The 23,362-nt window shown below is 36.9% G+C and overlaps 1 protein-coding gene and 1 long non-coding RNA gene across 2 annotated transcripts; both read left to right on the top strand.

The window, feature by feature from the left end:
* Positions 1 to 3,258: 3,258 nt before the first annotated feature.
* LOC132124451 (uncharacterized) lies at positions 3,259 to 4,332 on the top strand. The gene is made up of 3 exons (XR_009426762.1): positions 3,259 to 3,480; positions 4,061 to 4,178; positions 4,276 to 4,332. It is a non-coding gene; the product is annotated as an uncharacterized LOC132124451 (long non-coding RNA).
* A 4,761-nt stretch (positions 4,333 to 9,093) lies between these two features.
* LOC132124449 (myosin-7-like) lies at positions 9,094 to 23,040 on the top strand. Its single transcript, XM_059535450.1, has 39 exons — positions 9,094 to 9,171; positions 9,357 to 9,396; positions 9,524 to 9,735; positions 10,809 to 10,952; positions 11,032 to 11,188; positions 11,574 to 11,601; positions 11,697 to 11,799; positions 11,900 to 11,992; positions 12,074 to 12,137; positions 13,126 to 13,224; positions 13,552 to 13,655; positions 13,759 to 13,897; positions 13,976 to 14,094; positions 14,198 to 14,347; positions 15,115 to 15,285; positions 15,366 to 15,675; positions 15,765 to 15,844; positions 15,969 to 16,174; positions 16,310 to 16,433; positions 16,580 to 16,716; positions 16,802 to 17,057; positions 17,157 to 17,399; positions 17,478 to 17,654; positions 17,728 to 17,873; positions 17,970 to 18,060; positions 18,144 to 18,533; positions 18,631 to 18,757; positions 18,857 to 18,975; positions 19,192 to 19,388; positions 19,506 to 19,689; positions 19,787 to 19,952; positions 20,056 to 20,180; positions 20,293 to 20,601; positions 20,708 to 20,911; positions 21,004 to 21,300; positions 21,433 to 21,537; positions 21,641 to 21,736; positions 22,468 to 22,602; positions 22,934 to 23,040. Exons 3-39 carry the CDS (start codon positions 9,535 to 9,537, stop codon positions 22,952 to 22,954), a joined length of 5,817 nt encoding a protein of 1,938 aa, XP_059391433.1. The 5' UTR covers positions 9,094 to 9,171; positions 9,357 to 9,396; positions 9,524 to 9,534; the 3' UTR covers positions 22,955 to 23,040.
* The last annotated feature ends 322 nt before the right edge of the window (positions 23,041 to 23,362 follow it).

Genomic DNA, 23,362 nt, shown 5'->3' with positions numbered 1-23,362 from the left:
GCATCCAGTAACAGGTGCATAATGATCCAATTTTTCAGTTGCACTTTATTTTACAGTACATGCATTGAGCTGTGCTTGCTGTGTAATTACATAAGTAATGCATAATATAAGCTAACTACATGGGTTAGGTTTAGGGGTAGGTTCAGAGTCCCAAGTCCCAAGTATGTACATGCACAACACGATTGTAAAATAAAGCGATCGCAATTTTTCATTATGCAAACCGAACAAATGATCATGCCAAGAAAACAAACAATGACTATTTCAATGACTGTTTCTGTCTTTTAACTTTAACTCAATACAAATCTGCTTGCCGGTTAATAATAAACACGGGCATCATTTTGCTCTCAGTTGGCATTGTAACTTAAGTAGTATGTATATGGCTCGCAAGGGTGCCAACATGTATCGCTTGATGTTTATTTATGCGCTTGGAGACCTTTGCAAACAAGGAATCCGCTTTATGTGTTCTCAATGTCCGTCATCAGTTGCTCCCGTTTCGTCAGAGGCTCAGTAGGAATTTCACAGGGTTATCTTTGTACTCAAGGACAATGGGAAGAAAACAATGTGGAACAAACAAGACGGAACAAGAGGATGACTGACAGTCTGCTACAGACCTCCATATGTTTCAGTGCAAAGTTGATGTTGCACTGTGCACATAGCACAGAAGAGCTGATGATAGAGTTCAGTAGTTTTAGGCTAAATAATGAAAATTAAATTAACACGATTAGCATGAAGTGACGGCATTAGAATATCGGTAGCTAAAATTCAGTAGATTGTTCAATAAAAATGATAATTCTCACCCTCAAAAGGTTCAAATTTAAACGATTTCCTTTTTTCCCCCTCTTTAAAAATAAATGTAATTTTTCTTTAATTTAAAATCTTCATCTTCAAGAACCGACTTCAAACTGAAAGATCTGTTCCATCTTTATTTGATCCTGTAACTCTTTCTATTCTAATTCTACTTCATCTATCTTTTTTAATTTAAAAAACCCACTAGCATTCTATTTTTTCTTATTCTATCTACTTTTGTACAGACCCAAAAGTTTGGACACACCTTCTCATTCAAAGAGTTTTCTTTATTTTCATGACTATGAAATTGTAGAGTCACACTGAAGGCATCAAGGGCTATTTGACCAAGAAGGAGAGTGATGCGGTGCTGCGCCAGATGACCTGGCCTCCACAGTCACCGGACCTGAACCCAATCGAGATGGTTTAGGGGTGAGCTGGACCGCAGACAGAAGGCAAAAGGGCCAACAAGTGCTAAGCATCTCTCGGGGAACTCCTTCAAGACTGTTGGAAGACCATTTCAGGTGACTACCTCTTGAAGCTCATCAAGAGAATGCCAAGAGTGTGCAAAGCAGTAATCAAAGCAAAAGGTGGCTACTTTGAAGAACCTACAATATGACATATTTACAGTTGTTTCACACTTTTTTGTTATGTATATAATTCCACATATAATTCCACATGTGTTAATTCATAGTTTTAATGCCTTCAGTGTGAATCTACAATTTTCATAGTCATGAAAATAAAGAAAACTCTTTGAATGAGAAGGTGTCCAAACTTTTGGTCTGTACTATATATATATATATATATATATATATATATATTCTTTATACTTTGCTACATGTACATTTAGTCATTTTGCAGACACTTTTATACAAAGCGACTTACAGTGTGTGAAACATAAAGCAATTCTTTTAAAGAGGCAAACAGATGCAGGAAGTGCTTGTAATACCAAGTTTTAGACATTGTTCAAATTAAGTAAAAGCTAGAAAAAGAAGGAATAAATAAATATAACTTTTTTTTTTTTGAAGGTCAATGGGATCCAATGTTGTTCTTCTAAATATGTTCTTTCATTTTCCACAGAGGGACAAAATGTATACAGAGTGGAATGAAGTGAAGGGTAAGTAATCACAGAATTTGTATTTTTGTTTTTGTTTTTGCCAGTGGAAAGCCTTTTAAGCAATTAGGAGTGAACAGAGGTGTTTGGTGTTGGATGCTGTAGAGTGAAATTTGACTGAAGATGCAGAGGCTTTACACATTTGGGTCTTCATATCTGAACTCAGTGGTCAACACTGAACGCCCACAAATTCAGTGTGAAAATAATGCCCCTTTATGATAGGTTGATGGTGTCTAATATGTTCTAGTAACTCTAGCTAAAAAATGTCTGCAAAACTGGACAAAGTGGACACTGCTCCTGTCACTGAGGAGATGTTGTGCATACATTAATTTACTCAGGCAGTGACATCGGTATGCTGTGTCCATTTATGTAGACATACACATGGATGCTCGTATCAGAGATCACGCACGCTGTTCTTCTCAATCATTTACAAGCACCCAACAAGAATTTCACAGGTTATCTTTGTCCTCAAGTGTGAAGGCAAAGGAACAACGACGTGTCAGCGATGAGGCCGGATTGAAGCGACTGCACCAGCTGGAAACTGACCTTGCCTTTGCAGACAAAATTAAAAGCATCTGTGATGGACAGAGTGAAATGATACTCGGCTTGTCCTTGAGTAAGGTATAGATCAGTTGATACAAACAATGAGATGCTTTCTTTTTTGAGCAAACACCTGCCAACTGATGTAAAAACCATTCGCTTTTTTCCATTACAGCGGTAAAAGTCATCACTGCAAAAAAAAAGTTTTTAGTATTTTTGTCTCGTTTTCCCAAGTGTAAATATCTAAACATTTTTGAATCAAGATGCATTTACTTGCGAAATAAGTGAAAATTATATGAAAGTTTTTCCCTAAAACAAGAAAAAATGTCTACCAGTGGGGTAAGAAAAATAACCGTAATAAAAAAAAATTGCAAAATTGACAGATATTTTTTCTCATTTTTAGCAAAGACTCAACCCTAATATCTTGTTTCGTTATGCGTCTCAAGTAAATGTATCTCGATTTAAGAAAGTTTAGATGTCTGTGATGGAAAACAAGACCGAAATCCTAAGTAAAAAAAAAAAAAAAATTATTTTGCAGTGAGCAGAAACTTTCCAGTTTACTTCATATTCCACAATTTGTGCCAGCAGCCAAAGTATTCTCCCGAATTCACTTACATTACAAGAAACCTATTTAACAGACAATACATTGCATTTAAAATCTAAATTAGTCAAATGAAAGTACATATGATGACAAAGCATACGGTTCCTTACTGGCATGAATTACACCCTATAAAAAAAAACAAAAACGTGCCCCTGCCTCCAGCAGACACCCAACCCATCCATATCCTAACCGAACTGAGACACTGACATGCTTCAGAAAATTCCTGCAACCATATTTAGAGGACCTCTAACAGTATAAAAAGGGGTGGAGAGTCAATGGCTCCAGACAGGTTTTCTATTGTACATCAAATAGTAAGCAATCAAGGACGCCTCAGACTTCATGAAAGCCTGGTCTTATTAACAATTCCTTCAGGCACGCGGGGTGCACTTTTGCTCATTATTGACTATAATGTAGCAGACAGGAGACAAGTGTTTGATGTTAAGTAAGTGGCAGACATTATTTTGACACATTTATAAATGTTTGTATCTGTGCATCACAGGATGTTTTCTCTTCACTCATTTGTGTGTGTGTTGGAATGAGCTTTTGTTTTGGTGATTTGTAATGGATATATGAGGCCAGTTCTCTCTTTACACAGGTGTTCAGAATCAGATTAACTATCAACATGTTTCCAAATTGACTCCTATATGTAATATCTCTTGTGTATGAACTTGTAGGCAGGCTGAAAGATGGGGGATGCCACTTTGGAGGAGTTTGGAGCTGCTGGAAGTCAGATCGGGAGCATCTGGAGCGTCTTTGACACGAAGAAAGAATGTTTCATTCCTGATGCTGAAGAGGAGAATCTCAAAGCATCTATTACTGGTAGAGATGGGGATAAAGTCAACTGTGAGACTTTGAAAGAAACTGTGAGTTTTCGAAGTGCAATTGCTCAAAGACATTTCTCTACTTTAAAAGAACCATTGTAATGAGCTCACAGTGTTATGTTTAGAAAAAATTTTGATTGCATGGACAAAATAATATGCACAGACACTGTTTTGACTGTCAGAAATCTTGTGTTTCCATAGACGGTAACTGTGAAGGAGGCTGATGTTCATCCTCATAACCCGGGCTGGGCCTCGGGCCTGTTTTAGGCTTCTCTGGATCATTTGGAGACCATGAAGAGATGAAACAAGAACCTCCAAGGTGCCCTTGAACTATCAGTCATTTGAGCATTCACGTATCACAAAATTGACTCTTGACTTTCTATGCATTAACCATTATTACATTTCCTAAAAAATAGAGGAGATTGCTGATCTCACTGAACAAATTGGTGAGAGTGGAAAGAACATTCATGAACACGTAAGCAGCTGGAGCAGGAAAAAAGCTGAAATTCAAACTGCTCTGGAAGAAGCTGAGGTATATTAATTGTGTGTATTCAATGTGCCATTATCTCTTACCATTAGATACTGAATATTGTTGTATTGGTAATAGTAACCAAATATGGTAGAACAGAAAAGAGAAGTCTTCATTAAAATTTTCTCATCCACTGACAGGGTTCATGAGGAAGTTAAGATCCTAAAGACCGGACTGGAGTTCAGTCAGATCAAAGCTGATACTGAACGTAAACTGACTGAGAAAGATGAAGAGATGGAGCAGTCCAAGAGGAACCAGCAGAGAATGATTGATACCCTTCAGACCTCAGAAGCCCAGAAGCAATGTGCGTAAATATGAAAGACGCATTAAGGAAATAAATGTCTCAAATCGAGTCTTGATTCAGGATCCAAGGTAACTGACCTCAGTAAATATCCAGTTATCATCAATGAGCTCAAAATTTGGATTACTTTGATTCTGAAACTATTGTGATCAAATGGAAAAACAGCTTGACTGATGAAATAGTTGAAATCAATTTGATGAGACGTATTACTCAAAACCAACACTGGTTTTTTAACGCATGCCCAGTGTATGAAGTGGTGCACATGTGCATTTATTTATTTTTTTGCAAAGATAACTCTTTAACACTTGCCTCAACAAAGTTATAGAGAAACAGCTTCATAAACAAAATTAGCTTTTTAGAGCTGATGCATAACTAAACAGTAGAGATGCACCGATTGACCGGCCAGGGACCAAAATTAGTTGATGTTCTGTTTGATTCGGTTTTGACTTCACAGTTACGCTTACACACCAGTGTGTAAAGATGTCGTCTGCATTGAAGTTATTCACTGTGAGCGACACAAAGTTCGCAATTTCTAATATGTATAGGGCCAAAGTAAACCATGGGGGAACCACAGGGTTCGATTAACAAGTAGATTTTTTAAAGGCAAGTGAGAGAGATTTTTACCCGACTGAAACTTGGCCACCAAAAAGAAGCACTCACAGTCACACAAGTTATAGATCTATGCTTTAAAAAAAATATCAGCACGATTGCAATGTGACACTGATTTTATACAATAGTAGTTCAATAAACAAGATGTTAAAATTAAGCGACTACACAATATTTACTATTTGTGCTCGATTTCGCAAACGAAAATAGTTCCAATTAAAGCCACAGCAGAACTGTTGTGTTTCTCGGCAACACACAGCAGTGTTTCGTTACCGAATGAATCATTTTTGAACAAATCGAGTAAATCAATGACTCAATAACACATTCATTTAATCATTCATTTGGATAAATCGACTGAATGAATTAAAATGACTTATTTCATTAAAACAGCCACTGCCACCTCCTAGTGATTTGGCTTTATATTTAAAAGTATCATTGCATTTTCCCACCATTTCTTATTTGTATATTCAAAAAATGATTTTAAATTATTTAAGCATTTGCAATTTTCCTGTGTAAATGCATGTATGGCACTTCAGCTTCATCGAAGTCTGTGTAAATACATCTAATACCACTTCGGATGCAGCTTCTGTGTGTCCTGCAGTGGAAAGATGGAAAGAAGATGGAAAGATGGTAACAACTCTACAGTTTCAACTGCGAATTACATGAAACCATGCAAAAAGTTGATGTGAAAGATGACATTCAATAAGGTTAGGGGGAAAAAAAACCCATTTACAAACATAGTGGGAAATTATATTGTTATATACAAGCAACTCATTTTCAGTTAATTGATATTTCTACCTCTTTCCAGTCACAGAGCACTTTATTTTGAGAGTTGTTTAAGTAAGGGAACATCTGTAACTTAGTCCAGATTGGGGGAATTGTGATGTTTTATGGTAATTTTTACATAAATTACTTAATATTAAGTAATCTCTTTGTCTCAGAGAAAGGGCATGATGAAGAGTGAAGCTCTCACATGGATCTTTCTGAAAGGCTTGTTTAGTGTGCCAGTGATTTCATTATCTGTAGTTCTGTAGAATAAAATGAACGTGCAAGTAAATCCCTGCTTCTCTGCTATTGATGTTGTTTTAACATGATGCCATTGCATTCACCTTCAATACACTGGGGTGAGATTATACTACGTTAGAGGAGCCAATTATTCAAGATTTTAGACATATTATCAATTAAAGAAAATGCTTAAAACTCAAGGATATAAAATAATAAACCAAGCATATTAAACAGCTTGAACAAAAGGAGAAGCTTTGTTATATTACAATAGAAAACGTGCTTTTTTTTTAAACATTATATAAAGTATGACAAAAATGTTCTTCCATTAAGTCATATTGTTCTGTTCTGGCTACATTTATTGATTAAATGATTGAATTGAAAGCACTGAATGAAAGATAGATTGAAAAATTAAAAGCCAAAGCATACCTTCCTATTCCAATTGGAATCTGGACTCATTAGTATGTGTGTGGTAACACATTGTTTTATTAAAAAGCTCGACAATGCAAAATCTAACACTTCTTACCTTTAAACAGAAGAGCTCTGAGGTTCCTTGAGTCCTTGCATCTGAAAAATGCAAAGCCTTGAGACACACTTTTAATTACCAAATTCATCTTATTTAGTTCAAATCTGTGTGTGTGTGTGCTGGAAAATGTAGATGTAATTCAAGGTGATGAGCAGGTTAATGATAGGCAGATGGTTGAAGGTGGAGTCAACCCTGAACAGCTGAGAATGGAGACGTGGAGGGGAGGAAACCAACTATGCTCTCCCTTTAAATGATACCATATTGGATGAATGTTATTTTAAGGATTCAATGAAACTGAAACTTTACAGGTGATGGTGGAAACGAGGAAACAAGGTAAAAATAGCATAAAGAAAGAGAGAGAAAAAAACTGACGTAACAAAATATATTTGTATAAAAGGAAGCTAATAATAAAATCCATGTTGTGACCAGCAGCACATTGTTCTCCCTCTGTTTGGACATGTAACTTCAGTAGGCAATGCAGCCAACAAGTGTGCCAACATCTAAAACTAGATGCTCTCATTTATGTGCATGGAGCCCTTTACAAAAACAGCACCTGTTTCACCCCAGATCTCAACATGTGAGGCGAGCTGTCCTCGATAGGCCAGAAGCACTCAGGAAGAATTTCACACTGTTATCTTTATACTCAAGGGCAAACGGAAAGTAAAATAAGTGTTGTAGAAGCCGAGGTAAAGGTATATCTCGTTGTTTGATTGGCGCCAACAGGTTAATCGTCCAAAGGTCAAATCCACTTCATGACTGACTTTATATGCTTTCTTAATTTCTCCTGGGTATTTATGCTTTGAATTCCAAAACACAACACATTTAGTTAGTTAACATACAAAAATAGCGTTTTTTTTTTTTAGTCTCTGCATTTCATAAGCCTAATAATAATAACGCTCAAGTGTGACCATTTGTGTCCCTGGAGCACAAAACCAGTCTTAAGTCGCTGGGGTATATTTTTAGCCAAAAACGCATTTTATGGGTCAAAATTATGAATTTTTCTTTTATGCCAAAAATCATTAGGATATTAAGTAAAGGTCATATCCCATGAAGATATTCATATACGAATTTTTTTTAATCAAAACATATTTTTTGATTAGTAATATGCATTGCTAAGAACTTCATTTGGACAACTTTTCTCAGTATTTTGATTTTTTTTTTTTTTTTTTGCACCTTCAGATTCCAGATTTTTAAATAGTTGTATCTCTGACAAATAATGTCTGATCCTAACAAATCATTCATCAATGGAAAGCTTATATGATGTATACATATCAATTTCAAAATGGAAACTTAAGACTGGTTTTGTGGTCCAGGGTCACATTTGTAAATCTTTAAGGAATCTCACAGGGAAATGCCTTAAGTGGGTTGTATAATTAACACCCTTCAGACTATTAGACACTATGGCAGCAGGTGTGAGGTGGCAAGTTATTAACACTCAACGCACACTTCTCATTTCTCCTTTTTAGTCCGAGCGTCTTGACCCGACTTGTCAACTTGCAGGTCTTAAGGCTACAATAGTGCACGGCTGTCAGTCCTGCAATTTGATGCTGCTTATCAGTATCAAGTGTTCAGTTGTACAAGATCGTTTTACAGGTCCCAAACCAGAATACATGTTTGTACCTGATATGAAATTATTTGAGTATGAACAGAATCCCTTCTAATCAGGTGAGGCCTCCAGTGGGGTCTATAGAATTATACAACTGGCTTATATAATTTCTCTAAAGAAGACAAAATAAAATAAAATATGCCATTTGGAGACAGCTACCCATTGGATTTCCCTATACATATGTTAGATGCATTTTATTAAAACACGTTCCTGACAATTTAACCTATATTTTGACCTTTTTATAAAGGTATCGAACATTACACAGAACACACTTTCTCTGCATGTTATATACATTTCATAAACCATTAACTAAGCTTTACCAATGAAGTATTAAGGTGAACTGTTTACAGGATCATTTGCACCAAATTTATTCTCAATCTCTGAAGTTGTTCTGATTTGAAACTGACTTCTAGTTTTTTCTTTAAAAAAATCGTTTTTTAATGTGTTTCTGGTTAACAGACATTCAGTGGGCGAGTGAAATTATCTCTGGTTTATATGAAGGTTTCTTACAACCATTTTTTAAAACTCAATAACCATTATTAACCGGACATGAGTGATATATAATACCACATTAAATAGCCCCCCCACTTTTCCCCAGCATACCCAACCCATCCTTCCTAACCAAACAGAGCGAGCCGAAAACTTTGTATGATGCCAACAACCATATTTAGAGGAACAATTGCATTATAAAAGGAGGCATGACATGTTTAACAATCATCACTTGTATCTTTCCTTGAGTGTGGTAAGTTGAGATGAGCTGTGATTTCTATTAGAAATTATCTTGAGTTGTAGTGAGTGGACATAGTATCAAAGACTTTACGAAAGAAAGGAAGAATTGCATTGCCTTGTACTATTGTTTCTTATCTGAAGTGATTTGAGTATTTGGTGGGACAATGGTTACATTTTCTTTCTTTTGTGTGGATCTAGAGCATTGAACCATCCGTCTCTGAAGAACAGTACTTCAAAAGTAAGTGGATTTTAGTCATACTTAATAAGATAATGTTCATTTACTTAATACAAAACTGAATGCATACTGGTCATCTCACTTTATTAGCTACGATTATGCCTAATAAAGTTTGCTTGGAAACCAACAGATCGGTGAAAGATGGGAGATGCCCAGATGGCAGAGTTTGGAGCTGCTGCTCCGTTCCTCAGGAAGTCGGACATAGAGCGCCTGGAGGCCCAAACTCGCCCCTTTGACATGAAGAAAGCTTGTTTCGTTCCTGATGCTGAAGAGGAGTATGTGAAAGCAACTATTATTAGTCGAGATGGTGATAAAGTCACCTGTGAGAATTCAAAGGGAACGGTAAGTTTCAATAAGCATTAGCAGTGGCATTGTAAATAATCAGATGTATTGTAATTAATGTTGTAACTTTTTATTATCTATATATATATATATATATATATATATATATATATACATATATATATATATATATATATATATATATATTTATTTATTTATTTATTTATTTTTTGTTTCAATATTTCGCCGAGATACAACTATTTGAAAATCTGGAATCTGAGGGAGCAAAAAAAAGTTGTTCAAATGAATTCTTAGCAATGCATATTACTAATCAAATATTACGTATTACGAAATTTACAAAATATCTTCATGGAACATGATCTTTACTTAATATCCTAATGATTTTTGGCATAAAAGAAAACTCGATAATTTTGACCCATGCAATGATATTTTTTTTTTTCGGTTATTGCTAAAAAAAATATACTCCAGCGATTTAGGAATGGTTTTGTGGTCCGTATATATATATATATATATATATATATATATATATATACACAGTCAAATCTAAATTTATTCAGACACCTTCAACATTTCACACATTATCACAATTGATTTGCTATGGTTTAGAAAATGGTAATAAAATGTGACGAACTCAAGAGTTAAACTGTGTTAGAACAAATTAATCTTGATAATGTCAGATAACACTCAGGTAAAACATGGTCAGGTCAATGTGTCTGAATAATTTTTGGTCCAAACTTTTTAGCAATTTTACTGGTAGTCCACTTTATGAAGAATTTTTGGGTTTAAAATGTCACAGGCTTATTTTGCTATCCTTACTAACATAAGTGAACTATAGTGTCCTGCACCCACTAGTAAAAAATATCAGTTGGGAAAATAATAATAATAATAATAATAGTAATAATACATACATTTTCTAAAATCATCTTTGTCTTGAGTTTGTTTTTTATTCAAATTAACCCACCATCTAAGGAACTCTAATTATGTAGCTATTATTCTCATTTGTAAGTTGCTATGGATAAAACTACATGCTAAATAAAACATAAATGAAAGCGATCCAAATTGGTGTGCAAAAGAAAAACAATGTACTGTAACTGGTTGAAATGTTCCCACAGACTTTAACTGTCAAAGAAGTAGATGTTCATCCTCAGAACCCGCCGAAGTTTGATAAAATTGAGGACATGGCGATGTTCACCTTCCTGCATGAGCCAGCTGTGCTGTTTAACCTCAAAGAGCGTTACGCAGCCTGGATGATCTACGTGAGTGGCATCTTAAAACGCTCACACATTTACTTTATAACATACGAGCAGATCTGAAGCTGCTGTGAATCTCTTACAGACCTACTCTGGGCTCTTCTGTGTCACTGTCAACCCCTACAAGTGGCTCCCGGTGTACAACCAGGAAGTGGTCGTTGCCTACAGAGGAAAGAAGAGGAGTGAAGCTCCTCCTCACATCTTCTCCATCTCTGACAACGCCTACCAGTACATGCTGTCAGGTGCGTCAACTTGACATATTCGTATTAGTTTACATGGGCAAATTCCAAATGGTCTTTTTGCACCCTTGACTTACACTTTGGGAGGTGCATTTTTGTCATAAGAAGTTTAAGATATTCCTGTTGTTGCTGCATAGCATTGTCATGGTTGAATTCCAATTGAAGATGTAGAAATTACATTGCCTTTTATTGTTCCCTTTTGCCAAATGGCTTCATTGGGACACACGAGTGCCCTCCAAAGTCCCCACATCAATGCTCTCTTCCGATTGGAATTTGCCCTAGTTGTACACACATACAGTATACTTCAATACTCTATAGAGACTTGCTGGAATAGGAAACCGATATTCAAGCTATCCATTTAGTAACAAAACATTATTCTATTTTGCAGACAGGGAAAACCAGTCAATTCTTATCACGTAAGACTATTTGCTTTTTATATAGATACAAAATCTCAATAAGTCTGACAAGAGAAAGTATGTCTTCCCTGTCTAAGAGTGGTTTGTATTGACAGTGGGGAATCTGGTGCTGGAAAGACTGTGAACACCAAGAGAGTCATTCAGTACTTTGCCAGCATTGCGGCTAGTCCTTCAAAGAAGGAAACCACTGAAAAGAAGGTAAACTGAGAAGATATGAACTTAAAATAAAACTTGTTGGACTGGCATTTTGTCTAATTTCCATTCATCATACACTAATTTCAAATGTTGTGTTTTCTAGGGAACTCTGGAGGATCAAATCATCCAGTGTAATCCTGCTCTCGAGGCCTTTGGCAATGCCAAGACCATCAGAAATGACAACTCATCTAGATTTGTGAGTGAACACCACTTTAAGTTACAAAACATTTCATTTCATTTTTCCACTGTATTTAAAAATAATATCCCTTTCGAACAGGGAAAGTTTATCCGGATCCACTTTGCTGCCAGTGGCAAACTAGCATCTGCTGATATTGAGACTTGTAAGAAAGATCTTTGATTATTTTCTGGCTTGTCTTTTATGACTCCTACTTTGTGATATGTGTGTGTACCCAGTTTAGGGATAAAGCATATTCTAAAGACACATTTACACCCAGAAGTGAGCTATATAGGGCATCTTGGAATGTCTTAATTTGTAAAACAAAAAACAAAACAAAAAAATATATATAAAAAGTTGTTTATACAACTTTAGAATTCTTGTAGAATTCTACAATTCTACAAATGCATAAGGTTTTCTGTTAGAATTAGCTGAAAGGCGATTAATATTAATAATAATCATTTATTTATTAGGGCTGTCAAGCAATAAATACTTTTTATCTAATTAATTACACAATGTAGCGATTCATTAATCAAATTAAATTTAAAGTCATTAAATGAGAAAAGCATTAGAAAAAGCCGCTTTAGAAAGAAATTTTTATAATGTATAAAAAAGTATAATGTTTACTTTCTTCTGTGGAATACAAAATAAGATAATTTGAGCAATGTCTCAGTATTTCATTTTATTTTTTTCTCGTACATGGAAGTCAATGATAACCAAAACAGTTTGGTCGCCAACATTCTTCAAAATAACTTATGTTCCGTGAAAGAAAGAAAGAAAGAAAGAAAGTCAAACAGGTTTGAAATTACTTGACCGTGAGGAATTTATTATTATTTTTTAATTACATTTTTGGGTGAACTTTAATGTTTTGTTATTATTATTAATATGGAAATATATATTAATATATTATAATTATTATTATTATTATTATTATTAAATGATAGTCTAAATAAGAATCTAAAACTTCTAGAAGGAGGCGGTAAATGGCTCAATGAGTTTTTGAGTCATTTACTCATTAAATTCGTTCAAACAGCTGATTCATTCAGAAACGAATATACAGTGTGTTTTTGTGTGTGCGCGTATATATATTTATATATATATATATTAGAAAAATCTACAATGCTTATTTTGTATATTCTAAATTCTCTGACCAGATCTTCTGGAGAAGTCTCGTGTGACATTCCAGCTCAAGGCTGAGAGAGACTACCACATCTTCTACCAGATCCTGTCTCAGAAGAAACCAGAACTATTAGGTGGGCAAAAAATGTGTTAAAATTAAACAACTATAATTTTGTTAATTAACATTTACAACAAAAATGGGTAAGACTTTATTTTAAGTTTGCCTTGTTACATATGCACTTACTGTTATAATAACAATTATGCATAATTACATGCAAGTAACCTTAAACCAAACTGTAATCCTAACCCTAACCATGTAGTAAATGTACATGTATCTAATTAAAATTACTCAGTACTTATATGTATAATTGCAGTACACAGAACAAAGCAGCCTACAAATAAGGGCAACCCAAAAATGTATTAAAACTTGATGTCTAAATGTTTTGTGTCTTTCCTCTCAGAGATGCTGCTGATCACAGCAAACCCTTATGATTACTCCTTCATCTCTCAAGGAGAGACACAGGTGGCCTCTATTGATGATGCTGATGAGCTGATGGCAACAGATGTGCGTTATCTGAAATAGTTATGAAATCCTTTTAATAAATATTGACATTATCTTCTTAATATGAGGGATTAATCGTCATTAATCATAAAAAAAATTGCTGTAGGAAGCGTTTGATGTTTTGGGCTTCACCCAAGAGGAGAAGAACAGCATCTACAAGCTGACTGGTGCCATCATGCACTACGGCAACATGAGGTTCAAGCAGAAGCAGCGAGAGGAACAGGCAGAGGCTGATGGGACTGAGGGTCAGTATCAGGACAAAATGCTGAAAGGAAGTGTATGCATAGATTCATTACAGTCAACGTTGTTTTTTATTTCGACAGATGCTGATAAGTCAGCTTATCTGATGGGCTTGAACTCTGCTGATCTCATCAAGGCTCTGTGCCACCCGAGAGTCAAAGTAGGAAATGAGTGGGTCACCAAGGGACAGAATGTCCAGCAGGTGGAGACTACTTTGTGATATCTTTAACATACTGTTGACAAAACAACCAAATGTCTATGCAGTGAGACTTAGCCTTAATTTACTCAACTTATCCCACAAAAAGGTGTCCTATGCCATTGGTGCTCTGTCAAAGTCAGTGTACGAGAAGATGTTCTTGTGGATGGTTGTGAGAATCAACCAATCCCTGGACACCAAACAGCCTCGCCAGTACTTCATTGGTGTGTTGGACATTGCTGGATTTGAGATCTTTGATGTAAGTATTTGATTTTGTTTCGTTTTAGTTACTCTTCTGGATCTAGACACAATTCAGTTGTCACCAGTGAGTAAGGTTTCCAGGTTGCTCAAGGGGACTATCCATGTAACATAAGATGGCATTATTTAATTGCAGGTGTAGTGTATGGCTCTGTATGCCTTGAATGTCCAGATTCACCATTATATGATGATAAACAATGTATTCAATTGTGATTATCACAATTAACTGATATCCAAATTTACTAAGCCTACAATTGTAGATGATATAATTCTAATGCATAGTTACAAACCCATGAGCTAATTTGGCACAAGTATCTTTCCTGTCTTCAATTGAAGGAAGAAGCAGGACAGAGAGTCTTTTTTATAGCCAATAAGCTTTAGTTGTCAGCAAAATCCGAATTTGCTACGAGCTAATCACGGTGAATGCAAGGTAGTATTAGGGGGAGGAGATGCTCTTATAGAAAGTGTATTATTGGGCAAAGATTTTTTGTACTGTACTTGTCTAAATAAAACTTGCCACGATTAATTTTGATCCATTAAACTAGAACTGTTTCTTTTAAATTATGTATGTTTGATTAGGGTTAGGTTTTAAGTTCATTTAGTTATTTTTCAGAAGTACATTGGCAATTGGATAGTATGGAAATACATTTTACAGATAAATCTGCATAAATTGTGGCATTCCTACATTACATTACAAAAATAACAATGTGCCACTCTGTGGCTATATGTTTTCTACCCATGTTAAAAAACGCTGTTAATTTGTTCTAGTTCAACACCTTTGAGCAGCTGTGCATCAACTTCACTAATGAGAAGTTGCAGCAGTTCTTCAACCATCACATGTTTGTGCTAGAGCAAGAGGAATACAAGAAGGAGGGTATTGAATGGGTGTTCATTGACTTTGGCATGGACTTACAGGCTTGTATTGATCTTATTGAAAAGGTGAGTTTTTAAAAGTGAGATATATCAGGTATTGGATCAACAATGCTAATTTGAAACTCACTTTATCTGTTGTTTGCTAGCCCATGGGTATCATGTCCATCCTTGAAGAGGAGTGCATGTTCCCCAAAGCCAGTGATGCAACATTCAAAGCTAAGCTTTATGACAACCACTTGGGCAAAAGTGCTAACTTCCAGAAGCCTAGGATTGTCAAGGGTAAACCAGAGGCGCATTTCTCTCTGGTTCACTACGCTGGCACTGTTGACTACAACATCAATAACTGGCTGGTGAAGAACAAGGATCCTCTAAATGAGACGGTTGTTGGCCTGTATCAGAAATCCACAATGAAACTCCTTTCTATCCTATTTGCTAATTATGCTAGTGCTGACTCAGGTGAGTTGTATTGTCAAAGGGGGAAAAAAATCCTTGAGACGAATAAGTTTTTAATGCAAGGTTCATTTAAAAAATATATATCTGAACAGCCGCAGAGGGAGGTGGTGGCAAAGCAAAGGAGAAGAAGAAAAAGGGTTCTTCTTTCCAGACAGTGTCTGCTCTTCATCGGGTAACATATAGAGTGTTTACTAAAACTGATTACTGTAATATATTATTATTTGGCTTAATCTTTTTAAACAGCATGACAACCTAAAATATATGTTTACAAAGTGATTGATAATATCTACCAACAGGAGAACTTGAACAAGCTGATGACCAACTTGAGGTCAACTCACCCTCATTTTGTGCGCTGCATCATCCCCAATGAGACTAAGACTCCTGGGGCGATGGAGAATCCTCTGGTCATGCACCAGCTGCGCTGTAACGGTGTGCTGGAGGGCATCAGAATCTGCAGAAAGGGCTTCCCCAACAGGATCCTGTATGGAGATTTCAAGCAGAGGTACATTCACTTATGAAAACAAGCCACACTTGAGTCGACACATTTTCAAATGTGCAATATTTAATATTTCTCATTTAAAATGGTTTCTTATTTGGTTGGCCAAAAACAATTATTATCTGATTTATGGAATAACAGATATCGTATCCTGAACCCTGCTGCCATCCCAGAGGGTCAGTTCATTGACAGCAGAAAAGGAGCTGAGAAGTTATTGGGCTCTTTGGACATTGACCATAACCAGTACAAGTTTGGACATACTAAGGTATCCCAAAGAAATGTCTAATTTAGTTTATTTATTATATGAAAAAGAAAAAACACTGGACAATTAAATAATGTGACATTGGCATGCATATAAATCACTTTCATAATTTAAGGCATAAAATTAAGAGACTCTTTTTATTCCTCAAGGTGTTCTTCAAGGCTGGTCTTCTAGGTACTCTTGAAGAGATGCGAGATGACCGTCTTGCTCTCATCATCACAAATATTCAAGCTAGAGCTCGTGGTCTTCTCTCAAGAGTTGAGTTCCAGAAGATTGTTGAGCGCAGGTAAAGGTTTAGGCAATAATTACCAAAAGAATGCCAATGGTACACTTCATATGATGTATAAACCTAATTTTGTATCATACTGCAGAGATGCCTTGCTTGTGATCCAGTGGAATATCCGTGCCTTCATGGGTGTCAAGAATTGGCCCTGGATGAAGCTCTACTTCAAGATCAAGCCTCTTCTGAGATCTGCTGAAGCAGAGAAAGAAATGGCCAACATGAAGGAAGAATTCCTGAAGTTGAAGGAGGCTTACGCCAAATCTGAAGCTCGCAGAAAGGAGCTTGAAGAAAAGATGGTTTCTCTTCTCCAAGAGAAGAATGACTTGCAACTTCAAGTCCAAACTGCAAGTTTATGATTTAATAATTATTAAAATGTATAATTACAATTTTGAGTTGCAAAGACATTAAAATTAATGCAAATAGTTTTCTGTATCTGTAAACAGGAGCAAGATAATCTTTGCGATGCTGAGGAGAGATGTGAGGGTCTGATCAAGAACAAGATTCAGCTTGAGGCCAAAGCCAAAGAGCTGACTGAGAGACTGGAGGATGAAGAAGAAATGAATGCTGAACTGACCACCAAGAAACGGAAGCTGGAGGATGAATGTTCTGAGCTCAAGAAGGACATTGATGATCTTGAGCTCACTCTGGCCAAAGTGGAGAAAGAGAAACATGCCACTGAGAACAAGGTAAGTTTTCAACACTGAACATGTCTGAGATGTAAGATTGGTTTGCGAGTCTCCTGATACAATTACACAATTCTGCAGGTTAAAAACCTGACAGAAGAGATGGCAGCTTTGGATGAGATCATTGCTAAGCTGACCAAAGAGAAGAAAGCTCTGCAGGAGGCACATCAGCAAACGCTGGATGACCTCCAGAGTGAGGAAGACAAAGTCAACACACTGACCAAAGCCAAAGCCAAGCTGGAGCAACAAGTGGATGATGTGAGTAGTTTGTTGATACTTCTGAAGTAAATGAACCATGAAACAAAAATGCTAAATACTATTGTCCTTTTAGCTTGAGGGTTCCCTGGAACAGGAAAAGAAACTTCGTATGGACCTGGAGAGGGCAAAGAGGAAGCTCGAAGGTGACTTAAAGTTGACCCAAGAGAGCGTGATGGACCTGGAAAATGACAAACAGCAACTGGAAGAGAGGATTAAAAAGTGTGTTTTCCAGGGGGAGAAATAATTTTACCATAATACTAATAACAAGCTCAGTCCTTATTTAGATTTTTTTATTAAACATTTTCTGCAACTCAGGAAAGATTTTGAGATCAGCCAGCTCAACAGCAAGATTGAAGATGAGCAGGTTATGGCAGCCCAACTCCAGAAGAAACTGAAGGAGCTGCAGGTGAAATTCATCATTCTTAAGAGATTACATAGTTAGCAAATTAGGAATTCTAGCTTTAACTTTGATTTTCCTTACTATACCAGGCTCGGATTGAAGAGCTGGAGGAAGAGCTGGAGGCTGAGAGAGCCGCTCGTGCCAAAGTTGAGAAACAGAGAGCAGATCTGTCCAGAGAACTGGAGGAGATCAGTGAGAGGTTGGAGGAGGCTGGTGGAGCCACCGCTGCCCAGATTGAGATGAACAAGAAACGTGAAGCTGAGTTACAGAAGCTGCGAAGAGACCTTGAAGAGGCCACTCTGCAACATGAGGCCACCGCGGCTACTCTGAGGAAGAAACATTCTGACAGTGTGGCCGATCTGGGAGAACAGATTGACAACCTTCAGAGAGTGAAGCAGAAGCTGGAGAAAGAGAAGAGTGAACTTAGACTGGAACTGGATGATGTGGTCTCCAACATGGAGCAGCTTGCCAAGGCCAAGGTGACGATTTCTTTCCATGTTTTCTTGTGTTATCAAGAATTATGCTTTATTCATCCACTGTGCTGCTTCAAATTTGTTCAATTTAATGTCCATACAGGCAAACTTGGAGAAAATGTGCAGGACCTTTGAGGACCAGATGTCAGAATATAGAACAAAATATGAAGAAGGACAACGCAGCATCAATGACTTTACCATGCAAAAAGCTAAATTGCAAACCGAAAATGGTAAGTACTAATATAGAATATCACTTTATTTGTTTTTTTAGACATATTCCTAAAATAACACACTACTTTCTATGATGTAATGGTTATACTTCTATCTAGGGGAGCTTTCTAGACAGCTGGAAGAGAAGGATTCCTTGGTCTCTCAGCTAACAAGAGGCAAGCAGTCCTACACTCAGCAGATTGAGGACCTCAAACGACAACTAGAGGAGGAAATTAAGGTATTTTACTTTTTCAAAGTATTACATGTACATTTCATCATTTATCCAAAGTGACATTCAAATGATGGCAAAAGAAGCCATCAAAACAACAAAAGAGCAACAATATGTAAGTGTTATGACAAATCCCGTATAGTCTAATGCAGAGTACAAGTAGCAAGGTTTTTTCTTATTTTCATAATATGTATACTATTAACTATACATTTCCAATGTTCATAGGCTAAGAATGCCCTGGCCCATGCAGTTCAATCTGCTCGTCATGATTCTGATTTGCTGAGGGAACAGTACGAGGAGGAGCAGGAAGCCAAAGCTGAACTGCAGCGTAGTATGTCCAAGGCAAACTCTGAGGTGGCTCAGTGGAGAACTAAGTATGAAACTGATGCCATCCAGAGGACGGAAGAGCTGGAGGAAGCCAAGTATGAAACAAGAAATACAGTATTTCATAAAGTTCGACTTACCTAAAAATATCTTGTTCCTATTGAAAGACAAAAGCCTCACTAAGTTATTTTGGAACTATTTGTTTATTCATAAAGGAAGAAACTGGCTCAGCGTCTGCAAGATGCAGAAGAAGCAGTGGAAGCAGTCAATGCTAAGTGCTCCTCTCTGGAGAAGACCAAGCACAGGCTGCAGAATGAGATTGAAGATCTCATGGTGGATGTAGAGAGATCCAATGCTGCTGCCGCTGCTCTAGACAAGAAGCAAAGAAACTTTGACAAGGTCAAAAAAAAAAACACACTTACTGTATATAAATAATCTTTCACGATTCATCAAGCTCCAATGGTAGCTAATCAAAGTCCCTGAAACTATCAAACAGGTCCTAGCTGAATGGAAGCAGAAATATGAGGAGTCTCAGAGTGAGCTGGAAAGCTCCCAGAAGGAAGCCAGATCTCTGAGCACTGAACTGTTCAAACTGAAGAACTCTTATGAGGAGTCTCTGGATCATTTGGAGACCATGAAGAGAGAGAACAAGAACCTCCAAGGTGCCCGTTGTTTATCAGTCATTAAGAATTCACATATCATGAAAAGTAAATATTTATTTAGATTTTTTATGCTTTAACCTATATTACATTTCCTAAAAAACAGAAGAGATTGCTGATCTTACTGAACAAATTGGGGAGAGTGGAAAGAACATTCATGAACTAGAGAAAATTCGTAAGCAGTTGGAGCAGGAAAAAGCTGAAATTCAAGCAGCTCTGGAGGAAGCTGAGGTATATCTAGATATCTAATTGTTGATATGTATTAATTAAAAAGAAAACAATATTGGGTATTCTAAGAGATCTGAACATGCTTTTTAATTAACTAAGTTAACTTATCTGTCAGGGCTCCCTGGAGCATGAAGAAGGAAAGATCCTTAGAGCTCAGCTGGAGTTTAATCAGATCAAAGCTGATATTGAACGTAAACTGACTGAGAAAGATGAAGAGATGGAGCAGTCCAAGAGGAACCAGCAGAGAATGATTGATACCCTTCAGACCTCACTGGAATCAGAGACTCGCAGCAGGAATGAAGCTCTCAGACTGAAGAAGAAGATGGAGGGAGACCTCAATGAGATGGAGATTCAGCTCAGCCAGGCTAACAGACTGGCATCAGAAGCCCAGAAGCAACTCAAGGGTCTTCATGGACATCTTAAAGTATGCCAGAATCTTATTTTATTTTCTTTTTCAAAAAAATTGTAATTCAAAACTGAAATCTTAAAGAACTGCAGTCTTTTCATTTATAAAAAAAAATACTTTACAGGATTCCCAACTGCAGCTGGATGACGCTCTGCGCAGTAATGATGATCTCAAAGAGAACATCGCCATTGTGGAGAGACGCAACAATCTGCTGCAGGCAGAACTGGATGAGCTGAGATCAATGGTGGAACAGACTGAGCGAGGAAGGAAACTGGCTGAGCAGGAACTGCTGGACGTCAGTGAGAGAGTCCAGCTCCTGCATTCTCAGGTATGACACCTCAGTACTAGATAAACAGTACTAGTAAAACCCTCACAAGATTATCTAGAGACTATATGAATGTCCATATGGTCTATGTCTAGAACACCAGTCTGCTGAATCAGAAGAAGAAGCTGGAGGGAGATAATACTCAGCTTCAGACTGAGGTTGAGGAGGCAGTGCAGGAGTGCAGGAATGCTGAGGAAAAAGCCAAGAAGGCCATCACTGATGCTGCCATGATGGCAGAAGAGCTGAAGAAGGAGCAGGACACCAGCGCTCATCTGGAGCGCATGAAGAAGAACATGGAGCAGACCATCAAGGACCTACAGCACCGTCTGGATGAAGCTGAGCAGATCGCAATGAAGGGAGGCAAGAAGCAGGTCCAGAAACTGGAAGCCAGGGTTAGTTTATCAAACTCAGTTCTTTATGATACATTATCCTTTCATACATCTTGCATGTTTGTTGTTATTCATGAATATATGTACTCAGAGCTTCAGAATTGGTCAGTTTGAAATCATTTTTGATTTCTCTAGGTGAGAGAGCTGGAAAATGAGGTGGAGATAGAACAGAGAAAGGCGAGCGAGTCTGTGAAAGGAGTGCGTAAATATGAGAGACGCATCAAGGAGCTCACCTACCAGGTCACTTTCTCTGACATATAACTGTCTTTTAATTCATGCAAAGATTTTATGAAACAAAACAAATAGTGACAGTCAATTTATGCCCTATGACTAACATATACAGACTGAGGAAGACCGTAAGAATCTGGCTCGTCTTCAAGACCTCGTGGATAAACTCCAGCTGAAGGTCAAGTCCTACAAGAGAGCTGCTGAAGAGGCGGTATGTTAACGTTAATTTCAGTAACAATGTATGCATTTCTTGAAATCTAAAGATAACGATGCTTTTGTTTAAAAATAATAATAAATAAATAAATAAATAGGGGTTTTGGGAGAATTTACTAAATTTGCCTTTTTTATCTTAATCTGTACAGTAGACTCCACCAGCTGAGTCTGGCTCTTCAGTGTTTTTCCCTTCACTACCTAAACAGCTTTATGAAGTTTTCTTTCTAAGCCAAAGTTACATTTAGCTTGTCCACTGTTAGATTTCATATTACTTGAAGCATCAGTTCACCCAAAAATTTTAATTCAGTCATTAATTACTCTTCAATAACCTTCGTGTTATTCGAAACCCGTAAGACCTTAGTTCATCTTCAGAACACAATTTAAGATTCGAAGCTACTTTGCACGGACTACTTCGTCGATCATCTTGGTACTTTTCTGGACCTTGAACATGCTAGTTACCTTGGTGTCTATGGGAGGGTCAGATAGCCATGAGAATTTAACAAAAATATCTTAAATTGTGTTCCGAAGATGAACGAAAGTCTTATGGGTTTCGAACAACATGAGGGTGAGTAACTAATGACAGAATTTTCATTTTTGGGTAAACGAATCCTTTAAGCATGATTACCATGATTTTTTGGTTTGAATCGATTTGGATTGTGATTATATTATTACTGTCACTTGATTGTTTTGCATAGAACTGCTTGAGAAAACATCTCCATGTGTTTTCAGGAGGAGCAGGCCAATTCTAATCTGGGCAAGTTCCGTAAGATCCAGCATGAGTTGGATGAAGCAGAGGAGAGGGCTGATATTGCTGAATCTCAGGTCAACAAGCTGAGAGCCAAGAGCAGAGACACCAGCTCTAAGGTAAATGTTTGTTTTCCGCATACAAATGTTAGATGATTTGGCAGATTTGATGCATATGTACTCAAACCAAGCAAACCAAATGAACTATTTAACTGTGTCAACCACCTACACCTAAATGTTTCAATAACTTTTGTAGAAAACAATATTCTGTTGCAACAAAAACCTTGATAAGCAGAGCTAATGGCAACTCCATTGAGAAACATGTTAGTGCAATTATAGTTTGAAAGGAGCCATTTAATGAATCCTAAACAGCTATTTCCATGGGCAAAATTGATTAAATTTTCTAATAAGACTTTAGATTAATCTTACGTCTTTTTTCTCCCTTGAACAGAAAGGACATGATGAGGAATGAAGCTCTGCCATCTCTCAGAATATGTTGTGTATCTTTGAATCCATTAGTTTCTAGATCAGTAGAATAAAGCAAATGTGCAGATTAAACTTTTGCCACGTTGTGTTATTCAAAACTAAATTGGCATCATCACATAACTAAGCCAAATCAAAGAGCCTAAATACTTGCTAAGACCTTTTTGTTCAGGCATAAACTGACTACAACAAAATTCTAATCTTGTCAAGATATGGTGTTCTGGTTCATGTAGTCATCAACAATAATGGATTAGTAAAATTGTCTGCATTATAATCAACATTTATGACAATAAAATCCACAATAACCGTGCGTTCACACTTCCGCTGAGAGCGTAAAAATTCACTCAGGCCGCCCTGACAATAATGCTGTAGAAAGATTCATGGACGCTCTGACGAT

This window comes from Carassius carassius, chromosome 42 (assembly GCF_963082965.1).
Source record: "Carassius carassius chromosome 42, fCarCar2.1, whole genome shotgun sequence".
In the NCBI taxonomy this organism is placed as follows: Eukaryota; Metazoa; Chordata; class Actinopteri; order Cypriniformes; family Cyprinidae; genus Carassius; species Carassius carassius.
The sequence above is the reverse complement of the archived record's forward strand: the minus strand, read 5'-3'. Positions and strand labels throughout refer to the sequence as shown.